General features: G+C 44.3%; 1 protein-coding gene across 1 annotated transcript in view; it reads right to left on the reverse strand.

Moving 5' to 3' along the window:
* Window positions 1-2,295: 2,295 nt before the first annotated feature.
* Window positions 2,296-15,089, reverse strand: part of LOC119974574 (aurora kinase C-like) — a 29,813-nt gene continuing 17,019 nt past the window's right edge. Inside the window, exons 4-8 of the mRNA XM_038813593.1 lie at window positions 13,153-13,341; window positions 12,111-12,249; window positions 9,719-9,867; window positions 4,781-4,955; window positions 2,296-4,543 (exon numbers count right to left, since the gene is read on the reverse strand). Coding sequence (XP_038669521.1) covers window positions 4,352-4,543; window positions 4,781-4,955; window positions 9,719-9,867; window positions 12,111-12,249; window positions 13,153-13,341 — 844 coding nt within the window. The 3' untranslated portion in view covers window positions 2,296-4,351. The remainder of the gene's footprint in view (window positions 4,544-4,780; window positions 4,956-9,718; window positions 9,868-12,110; window positions 12,250-13,152; window positions 13,342-15,089) is intronic.

The following is a 15,089-nucleotide window of genomic DNA, read 5'->3' on the forward strand; positions in this document are numbered from 1 at the left end:
CAATGGACTTTGCCAGAAGAAAAGGGCCGGCAGGGGACTGAGGTGTGAGAACTTTGCTGCAGTGTTCACGTTAAAAATGCTTTTGTTTTTGCACTATATTTGTAATGCCTTCTGTATCGATCCTGGAGCTGCCATGTATTTTGGTAAGTTAAACTTTGCATTTGTACGGGTGGGGAATGGAGTTTTCAATGTGGGGTTTTTCTTTTCCTTCGGTTAACTGAGCTGGGAATGTTTTGTCTTGCATATGTGTGTCAGAGCGGGGGAGGGGTGGCAGGGGAAACAATAGATGGGAAAATGTTTTGGCGCCATGCGCAGGGCTACCAAGCTCGCTGGGCAGGATAGCTCACAGAAGCGCAGTGGGGGGTGAGCGGATGTTATGCTTGTTGAAGGGGGCTGGTTTTACTGTGCTGTTATGGGGGGCAGGGGGAATTGCTCTGCTGATGGGGGAGGGACTGTTACTGGGGGACAAAAGGGAGGTCGGGGACGGAAGTTCATCAAGATGTGTAAACTGATCCAACCAAAGCAGCACATCTCAACTGGGGTTTCTGAGGCCAGACCAAATAGCACACCTTCCAGAGGTGTTTCCTTGTTTTTAAAACTAAAGTGCAGTCCATCTGAAAGGCACAAGTCCCAGCAACTGTCCAGGCACAAAAGATTAACAGAAAATAAATGGAGTATACAAGGGAAACCAAGTTTAAACAGTAGGGCCCTTACACAGCCTTTTGTGATTCATGTGCTGGGAAAGTGTTTTTACCAATTGGCCAACCTTCAGGGCACAGGCCAGCTGATCTTCGGAACCCATGGTGGCCAGCCTTGACACACGCCTGGTTTGCTCATCTTTAATGGAAAAGGGACGCCTACTTGGTCCTCACAATCTCATGTCAATCAGGTTCAAAGGAGAGGGCAGTGTGCATATCAGGTGCCGACTAGTTCCTTTATGCAGTCTTCATCTTTATGAAAAAGGAAAATCCAACCTCGCACAAGTAGGTCACCGTGAAGGGCAATAGCAACAAAATGCTTGTTTTACTCAGCCCTGGATACACCTGGGAGATGCTACTGCAGAATGCTGACAGCCACGTAGGCTTTTGGTGAGTTTGTAGTATGGCATCACAGTTCAGGTACAGCAGCGTAGTCTTAATTTGTAGTCAGCTGTAAGTTAATAACTGACTCTAGGGTCTCAACTTCACAAGGAACCTTTCACCCTCCACTACTTTCAAAACCTGAAACAATTTTGCTAATTTGCCAGTGCATCCCTGCATGTAACACACATGGCTTTGCATCCTTATTTTCATTGGCAGGATTGACAAAACCATACTTCAAGAAATCATCTTTATACTTTGTTCCAGAGTTAAATTTTTTCTTTGTAGGCTGTGTTTAGTTCCCAGACCAGAGGCCCGGGAACTAAACACAGCAAGAATTTTTATCAATTACCAACATAAAGACACCACACAGTTACAGTAATCTATGTATATAACATTGAATGAACTCCCCCATAACTTTTCCAATTCAATTACAAAATCCAATTAAGCCAAAACCCCTTTTCAAGAGCGTACCCCAACACACTGTATTCTCACTTGAATGGGACTGGTCATTTTCCCGAAATTCTGATCCAGTTCTAACCAGCAGATTCAAACTCCTTCCGGAAAGCAACTATATCTTTACAGTTACCAAGGCAGTCAGCCACAGTGGTTTTTTTTTTACTGGAACAGCTTTTCAAATGAAAACACTTTTCTTGTTCTACAGTCCCAAGCAGTCAAACTGAAATCTAATAAAGACCCCTCTCACATGACAGCTATGGCCCAGTGTGCTACAAGTCATGTTATTTCTTAAAGGAACACTCGCATGACACTTTTAAGAAAATGATCCATCTTCACATTCCACTTGCCTGGCTTGTCAGCAGCTAGAAAATGGAAGCAGCTCTACTCCGGGATTTGGCACCAAAAGTACATACATGTAGGGTGCTTGACGTCATGTGGGCATGCAGGGTACATGACCTGCTCTCTACTGCTGCTTGCCAGAAGATTGCACATAGCCTCATTTTTTTCCATTCAAAAGATAGCCACTGGGGCCATTCTCAATTTAAAAGCCGGTAGCAGCCGTTGGGTGCTTCTCCCATGATGAGGACCACTGCAGGAAGAGCATGCCCAATCGCTCCACGACCCACCTAAGAAATCCCTGCACTAGGAAACCTAGATCCCTCTGCACCTCAGAAGAAAATCCCTGCACTAGGAAACCTAGATCCCTCTGCATCTCAGAGCTCTGCAATCTCTCATTTATGTTTCTTCCTGCCAAAATGGGAAATTTCACATTTATTATGTGTACCGCAATACAGTGTAAAGTATTGTTCTGCATAGTCGAGGCAGATTATTCCATACATGAAAAACATTGGACATACAATATACAAAAAATACACAATGCAATACATAGCCATCGGGTGAAACATATGGCGTCTAGTGGGTGGGCCAGGACAGATTGTTGGTGATATGAACACAATAGAATTTGAAGCAGTCAACCATCTCCACCACAGCACCATTGATATTGATGCAGGCAGGGGTGTGTATGACACTTCACTTTCTGAAGTCAATGACCAGCTCCTTAGTTTTGCTGACATAGAGGGAAAGATTTACCCACATTATAAATGTATTGCCAGATTTCTACCCACTCACTTAACCCATGTCCCTGTCACCTCCTTACATACTCTTCACAATTTACTTTCCTATCTTTGTGTTGTCAACAAATTTAGCAACCATACCTTCAGTCCTTTCATCCAAACCATTTACAGAAATTGTAAAAGGTTTTGGCCCATCACTGATCCCTGTGGCACATCACTTGTCATGTGTTGCCAACCAGAAAACTACTGATTTATGCCAACTCTTTCCTTTTAGCTAGCCAATCTTCAATCCATGCCAATGTTACCCCCTGCACTATGAGCTTTTATTTTACATCATAATCTTTAATGTGGCACCTTATTAAATGCCTTCCGGAAATCTAAGTATTTTATCCACAGCATGTGACTACTTCAAACTCCAATAAATTGGTTAAACGTGATTTAGCTTCCACAAAACTATGCTGACTCAGCCTAATTGCCCCGAATGTTTCCAATCCTCTGTAACATCTTTAATAATGGCCTCTGGCTTTTCCCTATGACAGATGTTAAACTAACTGGCCTACCGTTTCCTACTTTGTCTCCTTCCCTTTTTGAATAAAGGAGTTACATTTGTAATTTTCCAATGTAATGGAACCTTTCCTGAAAGGAATTTTGGAAAATTAAAACCAATACATCAATTATCTCATTAGTCACTTCTTTCAAGACGTTAAGGTGAAGTCTATCCAGACCCTAGGATTGTCAGTCTGCAGCCCCAACGATTTGCTCAATACCACTTCCCTGGTGAGTGTAATTTTCCTGAGTTTCTCCCTCACTGCCATTTCCTGATTTTGTTACTTGTGCTCTCTATAGTAGACCAATGCAAAATACAAATGCAGATTCAGGAAGCTGATACAAGATAGATGGGCAATGTCACTATAATGCTTCACTAAGTTTATTGTTTATATCATGTACAAGTGCTTTCAGCAATACTGTGGAAGATCATTTTATAACAGTAAGTGAGTGACAGGATAAAACAGGAGAAAGTACATGACCATTAAAATATGGTGCCACAGACACTTCTACTCAAAACTTCACAATGCTTTCTTGAAGTACTTCAGAGGCAGCAAACAATGTGTGAAGTCTATATATCTGTTTGTCATGTGGCAAAAAAGAAACATTTCTAAAATAGTTGAGCTCGGTCAGCTTGTATGTCAGTTCCTTTCAAGCAATACTGGAAGTCCTGAGGGTTCAAATACATTTTTCATATGCAATAGAGGCTTCAGCACCAGACTGAATAATTCTCCTTGCAGCATTTACAATAAGATCAAAATTGAAAGACTGATAGAGGGAACACGATCTACATTAAATACTCCACATATCCAACAGCCAAGAAACATTAAAACCCGCTGCACTTGAAATCATCGAATCAGGTCTTTCTTTTCAGCAAAATGGAAGAAATATTGCTGAAGCTTTTCATCTTGCAATCATCAGGATAAACAAGAACGTCAAATTTCAAACAATTCTTGCATTTGTCCTGATGAATACAAGATGAAAAGTTTCAGCAATATTCTAGATTACCAAACAAATCTGATCATCAGTCCTAAACTCTGGAAGGAGACTTCCAACAATTTAAGAGACAACAGCCGAGGGCACAATAGGGGAGGATCAAAGATGGAGGAATAAGAAAATGGAGTATAAATACAAAGTATTTACATAGTGACTGCAAATTACACAGCTTGCATACAATTCAGCGATTGCCAGGACTTAGCGAGGTGGTCCTTCATTCTCACTGCTGCCTGCACATTCTGGTGGAAGGAGCCTCCGGGCATTGGATTTCACCCATGGATGTTCCATCACACCCTTGAGGGGAAGTCTCAGTCCTGGATTATGTCGAAGCAATTGGCTGATTAGAGTCTTGGCACCCTGTGACATGCTAGCTGGAAAATGGATGTCAACCTGAAAAATTCATACACTGGATATTTGATTCAGTTTTGAGGAACAGTAAAGATCAATAATACTGAGTTTGTAAAAAGCAGATCCAAAGACAATACCAAACTAGCCTTGCTGGATGACAAGCTGAGAAGATGGTCACCATCACAATTTAGATCAGCACGTGTTCAGAACAGTGAGCTCCTAGTGTACTACTGGACACAGGTCAGGGTTAAATTAACAACTCCAGCTATAGCTACTCACCTTGCAGATCTTCCTATATGTCTCCTGGTGGGAAGATGATTCGAATGGAGGGTGTCCTACCAGGAACTCGTAGCACAGGATTCCCAGGCACCATAAGTCCACTTTTTCATCATGCAATCGCCCTTCAACCATTTCTGGAGGCAGGTAATCCAAAGTGCCACACAAAGTCTTTCTTCTGCAGGGATTTGATATATAGGATCAGATAAAACTTGAAAGCTTGGAGACAGCTCACCAATCACCTACCCAAATCCACCACGATGTTGCTACCAGTAAAACCTGAAGTGTGATTCAGTAAAGTACGGCAGCACACATCGTCCTGAACCTAGTGTGTGAGCTACAAGCAAAGACAGTTTTTCCTACATCTGCTATATCACTCATTTAGATTATACTGCACGCTGAACAAAGAAAGCTTCAGATGATAGGGTGGCAGTGGTTGAACTGCTGCCTCACAGTGCCAGGGACACAGGTTAGATTCTGGCCTTGGGTGGAGTTTGTACGTTCTCCCATGTCTGCATGGGTTTACTCTGGGTGCTCTTATTTCTCTCTTTCTCTCTCCCCCCCTTCCCACAATCCAAAAATGTGCATAACGGATAGGCCATGCTAAATCGCCCCTTAGTGTCCAGGACGTGGAGGTTGGTTGGACCAAGGATAGGGCAGTGGGGATCGGGCATAGGTTGGATGCTCTTTCAGAGGGTCGGCACAGGTCCAATGGGCCGAATGGCCTCCTTCTACATTCTAGATTCTTTCAATATCAGATCAAAATAAGTACATTATGAACTTTCCACCACACACTTCCAGCAAGAGAGAAAGCAAAAGCAGGGAATGGGGATGGTATGGTACAACGCTTGAGGGAGTTCCAAATGGTGTGTGTAACAGTCCAAAGCCAGTAATAGTACAGAGAACAGGTAGACATGTGTACAGTCAGAGGACATTTCAGATCCAGGACACATCATTTAAATAAACATTTGATTATAGATTATCTATATGCTGGGGTAGAAATGTTCTGGAGACAGATTTGCAGACATAACTAAAATAGGTGGAAAAACAAGTTGCTATGAGGAAATAAGGCATTTTCAAATGGATACGGATAAGTTAGGCGAGTGGGGCCAAAGTCTGGCAGACGGAATTTAACGTGGATAGGTGTGGGATTATCCATTTTGGTCGGAGGAATAAAAAGGCAACTTATCTAAACGGAGAGAAACTTCAAAATGTTTCAGCGTCTCCCTTTGCATGAATCATAAGCTAGTATACAGGTGCAGCAAGTAATAAGAAAGGCAAATGGAATTTTGGCATTAATTGCTAATGGAATAGAGTATAAAAGTAGGGAGGTGCTGATGCATTGTATAGGGCAGGGTTTTTCAAAGTGCGGGTCGCCACCCATGGGTGGGTTGCAAGGTGATCGGTCTTGGCGTTCCCAATCATGGGAACCCAATAGGCACCACAGCATTTAAATCGAGAATGGCAGCAGCCACTGGCCATAAGCGGCAGCAGTGAGCAGGTCATGGACCCTACACATACACTTGACATCAAGCACCCTATAGAAACGTGCTTTTGCCACCAAATCACAGGAGGAGAGCTTCTTCTATTTTATAGCTGCTGGCAAGCAAGGCAAGAGCACTGTGAAGATGGACCGGTTTGTTACAAGAGACAGAGACACAAATAGGCACTGTACGTACTGGCAAGGATCACACATATAAATCTGCTGGAGAGAGCTGCTCAGGTGAATCCACACACAGCAGGACAGAGTTCCAGGGCTCTGGTGAACAGCCTACAAAAACAAACATTCTGGAACAAAGCAGTACAAAGATGATTTATTGAGGTATAGTTTTGTCAACTGTGCCAATACAAATATGGATGCAAAGCCTATGTGTGTTTTATGTAGGGAAGTATTGGTAAATGAGGAAAAAGTTTCAGGTTTTGAAAGAGACATAATGGGTTAAAAATTCCTTTTGAGATTGTGACCCCAGAGTCAGTTATTAGTTTACAGCTGACTCCAAATGAAAAGATTAAGCTGCTATACCCGACCTGTGACAGCACATTAAATACATGCCAAAAGTCCATGAGGATGTCCACATTCTGGTGTAGTGTCTCCCAGGAGCATCCAGTGAAGAGAAAAACAAGTATTTTTGTTGCTATTGCCCTTCACGACAACCTTTATGAGAGGGGTTGGATTTTCTGTTCTGACAGAGAAGAATGTGGAGATGCCGGCGCTGTACTGGGGTGAGCACAGTAAGAAGTCTCACAACACCAGGTTAAAGTCCAACAGGTTTATTTGAAATCACAAGCTTTCGGAGCACTGCTCCTTCATCAGAAGTCACTTCACTAGACAAAGGAGCAATCCAAAGATGTGCAGGTTAGATAGATTGGCCATGCTAAACTGTTGCTTGGTGTCCAAAAGTTTAGGTGGGGTAAATGGGTTATGGGGACAGGGTGGAAGCGTGGGATTAACTAGGGTGTTGTGTCCAAGGGCCGTTGCTGACTCGATGGGCTGAATGGCCCCCTTCTGCACTGTAGATTCTATGATAAGCGAAGGTCGGCAAAAGTGGGTCCCGGGAAACTTTGAAAAACACTGGTAGAGGGCATAGGTGAGATTGCATCTGCAGTAATGCACAGAACTTTGACCCCTTTATTTGAGGAAGGATATAAATGCATTAGAGGCAGTTCAGAGAAGGTTCCCTAGATTGATTCCAGGGATGAAGGATTTGTCTTATGAAGAGAGATTGAGCAGTTTAGGCCTATACTCGCTGGAGTTTAGATGAGAGATCTAATGGAGGTATAGAAGGTGCTAAAGGGGACTGGCAGGATAGACGTAGAGTGGATGTTTCCTCTTGCTGGAAGAGGTCATAGTTCTTGGCGAAGGCGTTGCAAAAAAATCATATGGAATTACTTCACTCAAAGGGTTGTGAATCTCTGGAATTCTCTACCCCAGAATGCAGTGGGTGCCTAAACACTAAACAAATTTGAGATAGGTTTTTAATTAGGTTGCAGGATGAAGAGTTATGGGGAGCAGGCAGGAAGTTGGCGATAAAGCCAAGATGAGATCAAAGAACATTACAACACAGGAACAGAACCATCGACCACAGGCCTGCGCCAATCCAGATTCCTTATTTAAACCTACTACTTATTGCCCAAACAACCTGTAACCTTCCCACCACCCTCTGCATGAAAAACATCCCCCACACTTCTCCCCTAAACTTCCCCTTGAACTTGTGCCCCTCGCACCATGACCCTGTGTCCCCTTGTAATTGAGTCTTCCACCCTGGGAAAAAGCTTCTGACTATTCACCCTCTCCATACCTCTCGTAATTTTGCAGACCTGAATCAGGTCTCTCCTCAGCCTCCGTCTTTCAAGTGAAAACAATCTTATTCAACCTATCCTCACAGCTAATACCCTCCAGACCACGCAACATCCTGGTAAACCTTCTTTGCACTCCCTCCAAAGCATCTACATCCTTCTGGTAGTGTGGCGACCAGAACTGCACAGAATATTCAACATGTGGCCTAACCAAAGGTTTCATATATCTGCCAATGTACTCAATGCCCCGGCCGAAGGCGGCAAGCATGTTGTATGCCTTCTTGACCACATGGGTCATATTGAATGGCCGAGCAGGCTCAAAGGGTGAATTGCCTACTCCTATGTTCAGGGGCCCAGCAGAGCCAGACAGGCACAAAAATGACAAGAAAGCAAAATAGTTGATACCGGAAGCACTTAGAAGGTCTGGCAGCCTCTACAGAGAGTTTCCCAGTTCTGATCAAAGGCCACAGACCTGAAACATTAACTGTTTCTCTCTGCAGATGTTGCCAGACCAGTTGCCAAATGTTTTATTTGTGCTACAGTACTGGAATAATGGTGATACAGTATGGTGTATTGGAAAACCTGCTGTGATTTGCAAGTTGTAATTTGTGGAAAGAGCAGGCAGTGATGAAGCCATCAACTCAAATCGCTGAATGAAGATTTGAATTAGGATCTGGGCAAGGTGGAGATAGGAGGTATTTGAAGTGGATGTCAGTGATCTGGGTGAAAAAAAACCAGGTGTGGAATAGGAACTCAGCTAGTGCCAAATAGGGCATCAAAGATCTGTATCCACATCACTATGGATATTTTACTGTGAACTGGAGGTACGTTCTAACAGAGAAAGAACAACTTGTTTATTCTCCTGTCCGCCACTGAAGATAGTTTCGGGTTGACTTTGGCTCATGTTTCCTGATCTATTGCCCATTGTAAACTACTTTTAAATTTCTATGGACCAACATATGAAAGACCAACTAATTCTCAGTTGTATTCAAACCCATATGCTTGAATCTTGTCCAGTGTGCTCTCTAATTTCAATCTGCTGTGCCCGGCCTGTGCAGTTACTTTAAGATTTATGGGCAGCGTGGTGCCTCAGCGCCAGGGACCCAGGTTTAATTCCGGCCTCGAGTCACTGTCTGTGTGGAGTTTGCACTTTCTCCCCGTGTCCGTGTGGGTTTCCTCTGGGTGTTCCGGTTTCCTCCACAGTCCAAAGATGTGCAGGTTAGGTGGATTGGCCATGCTAAATTGCCCCTTAACGTCCAAAAGGTTAAGTAGGGCTACTTCGTTATGGGGATAGGTTGGAGGCATGGGTTTAAGTCAGGTGCTCTTTCCAAGGGCCGGTGCAGACGCGATGGGCCGAATGGCCTCCTTCATGCACTGAGGAATTCTATGATTGCCAAATTGTGAACACCACATAAGGAACACAATGTTTGCTCCCTACACAGTATATTCCTGACCACCTTAAGAGGACTCAGTAAAGAACAAAGAAAAGTACAGCATAGGACCATTCCTGTTTCCCTTTGGCCCTCCAAGCCTGTGTCAATCTGCTGTCCATCTGACCTAAAACCTAATCGAGAACAGGCATCAAAATGACATTGAGTTTTTTGGTACTTCTACAGGTCACTGCAATTGATGATTCTCACAAACCTCGATGACGGAGCGTGCACAGACCACCCAAAGTCAGCTATTTTCAGCTCCCCACGCAGGCCGAGCAACAGATTCTCTGGCTTGATATCTCTGTGAATCACCTTCTTTAAATGGCAATAATGCAATGCGTCCGCCAGCTCCAACATGTACTGCAATGTTCAAATAAAAATAAACATGTTCAGCATCACCCACTTTCTGCTCTTTAAAAATCCAAATTAAACAAATCATTCAAAATAGCCAGCATGTTAGAATCACTCAGCATCATCAGAACCAGTGTCAAATTTAGTCATCTTTCGAGTTAAGAGTGTCAGTAATCTGGTGAATAAAGTTGGAGTTGAAGCTCTTGGACAGTCAAGAGGAATAGGATTGATGATCAGAAGAGTCATCTTCTTACAGATAAACACAATCTGACCCCAACAAGCCAGATAAACTTTAATATATTTTTGGCACTCTACTCATTCCAATGCAAATTTATAAGGCATTAAAATTAACCTTTGCTCACGCTATTTAAACTATCACAGTAAATACTGGAGCTTAGGAGAGAAATATCTGGGGTCAACAGTTGAACTTGTCGGTAAGTTAACGGAAAAGGTTCAAAAGGATAGGATTTATGACCATTTGGCAAGATGCAGCTTAATCCGGGACAGTCAACACGGATTTGTGAAGGGCAAGTCTTGCCTCACAAATTTGATTGAATTCTTTGAGGAGGTAATTAAGTGTGTAGATGAAGGTAGAGCAGTTGATGTCGTATACATGGATTTTAGTAAGGCATTTGATAAGGCTCCCCATGGTGGGCTCATGGAGAAAGTAAGGAGATGTGGGATAGAGGGAAATTTGGCCAATTGAATAGTAACTGGCTATCATATAGAAGACAGAGGGTGGTGGTGGTGGATGGAAAATTCTCAGACTGGAGACCAGTTACCAGCGGTGTACCACAGGGATCAGTGCTGTGTCCTCTGCTATTTTGATTTTTTAATGAATGACTTGGAGGAGGGAGCTGAAGGGTGGGGGTCAGTACATTTGCTGATGACACCAAGATTGGTGGAGTAGTGGATGAGGTGGAGGGTTGTTGTAAGCTGCAAAGAGACATTGATAGGATGCAGAGCTGGGCCGAAAAATGGCAGATGGAGTTTAACCCTGATAAGCGCGAGGTGATTCATTTTGGTAGGAAAAATTTGAATGTGGATTACAGGGTCAACAGCAGGGTTCTGAGGAATGTGGAGGAACAGAGATCTTGGGGTTCATGACCACAGATCTCTGAAGGTTGCCACTCAAGTGGATAGAGCCGTGAAGAAGGCCTATAGTGTGTGAGCGTTTATTAACAGGGGGGCTTGAGTTTAAGAGCCATGGGGTTATGCTGCAACTGTACGTGACCCTGGTGAGACCACCCTTGGAATATTGTGTGCAGTTCTGGTCACCTCACTATAGGAAGGATGTGGAAGCATTGGAAAGGGTGCAAAGGAGATTTACCAGGATGCTGCCTGGTTTGGAGGGTAGGTCTTATGAGGAAAGGTTGAGGGAGCTAGGGCTTTTCTCTTTGGAGCGGAGGAGGATGAGAGGCGACTTAATAGAGGTTTATAAGATGATGCGGGGGATAGATAGAGGGGACGTTCAGAGGCTACTTCCTCGGGTGGATGTAGCTGTAACAAGGGGGCATAACACAAGGTTCGGGGTGGGAGATATAGGAGGGATGTCTGAGGTAGGTTCTTTACTCAGAGTGGTTAGGGTGTGCAATGGACTGCCTGCTGTGATAGTGGAATCAGACACTTTTATGAACTTTCAAGCGGTCATTGGAAACGTAAATGGAGCACACCAGAATGACGGAGTGGGATAGCTTGATCTTGGTTTTATGACAAAGCTTGGCACAGCATCGATGGCCAAAGTGCCTGTTCTATAAACTAATGATACCACCAATAAATAAATTATTTTAAAATTTAAATGCCTCAGTTAAACAAGGTGGAATTACGGAAATCTTAGTCAATTCAGCATTTCAACAGGGCTAATTCCATAATCAACTCCCAAATTCAGCACTCAAAACGGCCGTTCTCACACATCTTTGGAACAGCCCATGCACTGCAGCCTGCATTTATATGAAAGATATTGATCTTGAGCTGATAGCTGCAGTACAAGTTGGGCCCCAGACGAGCAATGTCCATTAGCGGTTCCTCACAAGTTCACAACCTTAAACATGCTGCTTCACTGGGAAATGTACAAAAACATTCACCTCTAATCTCTGTTATTGCTTTCCCTCCCAGCAACTGAATAAATGCCATCACTGAAGGTTACAGTGAAAAACACTGGGTAACAGGATAGAAATAACACCATCATAATAGAATTATGTATTATTTTACAATGTGCAATGAATGCATGTCATTTATTGATCTTTACTCACGGTGGCACTCTGCTGCTCACTGAAGCAGCCATGCTTCTGCAACTCTTTGTACAGCTCTCCTCGAGGGGCATACTCTAACATTAGGTAAATTCTTGTCCGATCAAAGAAATAATTGTAAAGCCTCAAGATATTTGGATGCCTGAAATTGAAAGAATAGTGCATTAGTGCTGTTAGCAATGAACAACTAGAAGGGGCAGCACGGTGGCGCAGTGGTTAGTACTGCTGCATCACAGCACTGAGAACCCGGGTTTGATCCCAGCCCCTGTCTGTGTGGAGCTTGCACATTTTCCCCCATGCCTGCGTGTGTTTCACCTCCACAACTCCATGTGCAGGGTTGATGGATTGGCCAGACTAAATTGCCCCTTAGTTGGGAAAAAATCATGAACAACCAGAAACCACAGGTTCCAGAACGATCCATCTTCGAATGGGAATCACTTGTCAGCTCACGGTGGATCAAATTCCACCAAGATTGTGAAACAAACTTATTCAGTTCACGAGTGGATTCGGGTAAACCGATTTTTGCAAGCTTTTAGGGAGAGGTGGTTTATATGCTCAGATACAAATGAAACATTCACTCACGTTACAGAATAGAAACAAATCACTATCCCAGCCTTATGATTGGTGCACTCATGCTGCTGTGGTTAAATGTGAATATAGCATTTCAGCAAGTTATACATTTTTGTGACCAGGAGCAGAAGCCAATGTACAGAGATAAAAGACACAAGCTTGGTTCATGTTTGAAGTCTAGGATAAATCCCTCAAAGGCTAAAGCCCAGAAATCGATTTTAACCCTCACAGTAGGCACTGCCTGTCCCAAGTACCAAAGCCTTCCCCCTCTGCCCCAGAGGAAGCCGGATCAATTGAAATATATAAATGGTGTTAACATACAGATCAAGGGCGATCTATTTCAATGGCAGGATAAGCTCGAGACTGAATGGCAATCCTCCTGTTCCTACGTTGGCAAAATGTGCAAGATGTTAAAATTATTTCTGGCATAGGAGGTGTGCAAGGATAAATTAACAGAATCAAGACACTGACTTACTTGAGATGAGACTGAATTTCAACTTCTCTTCGGAGTTGATGCTCTACATTCTCTTTCTCAAGGTGGGACTTGAAAAGCACTTTCAGTGCCAGGATAAACTTTGATTCCCGTTCTCGAGCCATGTACACATTTCCAAATTTGCCTTTTCCAAGAGGGCGCCCAATGTCAAAGTTGTCAATGGACCAGTTTCTGATTTCAAAAAACAAAATTCCATTAGTGGGTACAAATATAAAATTCAAAACATACCGAGACCCAGAATGCAATAGGAGCAAAACATGGAAGGGTCAGAAAATCAAAAGCAAAGACTCAAATTCGGGATACAACATACTTTTGTACCCAATTTTGAATCTGAGGAGTTTTTCCCCACGTGGGACAGAACTCAGGTGGGATATTTAGAAGAGATTTGGCTCGCTATTTACCAAGATTTATTGGTACATAACATGCACTACTACATATAATAATGGCAATTTTTATTCCACAAAGCTTCAGGGTGCTCATAAAGCTAGTAACTGGCTCATGGGGAAGATCAACTTGACCACTGCTCCATCCATTTAGAACTACCCATTACACAATGCCCAATCTTAGTGGCTGCTCAGAAACATGAATGTAACAGTCCCCTCTTGTTAAAAACGGTGTAGAGACCAACTTAAGCAACCATTTTGTGTTAACTAATCTCTGCAGATTTGACAGAGAGAGAGAAAGAAAGAGAGGGCACAGCGAGAGAGAGAGGGGGCACAGAGAGACAGACAGAGAGAGATAGAGAGGGGCACAGAGAAAGAGAGAGAGACAGAGGGGCACAGAGAGAGAGAGAGAGAGAGAGAGGGGCACAGAGAGAGAGAGAGAGAGAGGGGGGGCACAGAGAGAGAGAGAGAGAGGGGGGGCACAGAGAGAGAGAGGGGCACAGAGAGAGAGAGAGAGAGAGGGGGGGGGCACAGAGAGAGAGAGAGAGAGAGAGGGGGCACAGAGAGAGAGGGGGCACAGAGAGACAGAAAGAGAGAGATAGAGAGGGGCACAGAGAAAGAGAGAGAGAGAGACAGAGGGACAGAGGGGCAGAGAGAGAGAGAGAGAGAGAGAGAGAGAGAGAGGGGGCACAGAGAGAGAGAGGGGCACAGAGAGAAAGAGAGGGGCACAGAGAAAGAGAGAGAGAGAGGGGGGCACAGAGAGAGAGAGAGGGGCACAGAGAGAGAGAGGGGCACAGAGAGAGAGAGAGGGCACAGAGAGAGAGAGAGGGGGGGGCACAGAGAGAGAGAGAGAGAGAGGAGCACAGAGAGAGAGAGAGGGTGCACAGAGAGAGAGAGAGAGAGAGAGGGTGCAGACAGAGAGAGAGAGAGATAGAGGTGCACAGAGAGAGAGAGATAGAGGGTGCACAGAGAGAGAGAGAGGTGCACAGAGAGAGAGAGAGATAGAGGGGCACAGAGAGAGAGAGGAGCACGAGGAGAGAGGGGGAGGCACAGAGAGAGAGGAGCACAGAGAGAGAGAGAGTGATGCAACAGAGAGAAGAGAGAGAAGTAGAGGAGAGAGGTTGACAGAGAGAGAAGAGAGAGAGAGAGAGAGAGATAGAGGGGTGCAGAGAGAGAGAGAGAGATAGAGGGTGCACAGAGAGAGAGAGATAGAGGTGCACAGAGAGAGAGAGAGAGATAGAGGTGCAGAGAGAGAGAGAGAGATAAAGGGGCACAGAGAGAGAGAGAGATAGAGGGGCACAGAGAGAGAGAGAGAGAGAGAGAGGGGGCACAGAGAGACAGACAGAGAGAGATAGAGAGGGGCACAGAGAAAGAGAGAGAGACAGAGGGGCACAGAGAGAGAGAGAGAGACAGAGGGGCAGAGAGAGAGAGAGAGAGAGACAGAGGGGCACAGAGAGAGAGGCACAGAGAGAGAGAGAGAGAGGGGGCACAGAGAGAGAGAGAGGGGGCACAGAGAGAGAGAGAGAGACAGAGGGG

Source organism: Scyliorhinus canicula, chromosome 12 (assembly GCF_902713615.1).
Source record: "Scyliorhinus canicula chromosome 12, sScyCan1.1, whole genome shotgun sequence".
In the NCBI taxonomy this organism is placed as follows: Eukaryota; Metazoa; Chordata; class Chondrichthyes; order Carcharhiniformes; family Scyliorhinidae; genus Scyliorhinus; species Scyliorhinus canicula.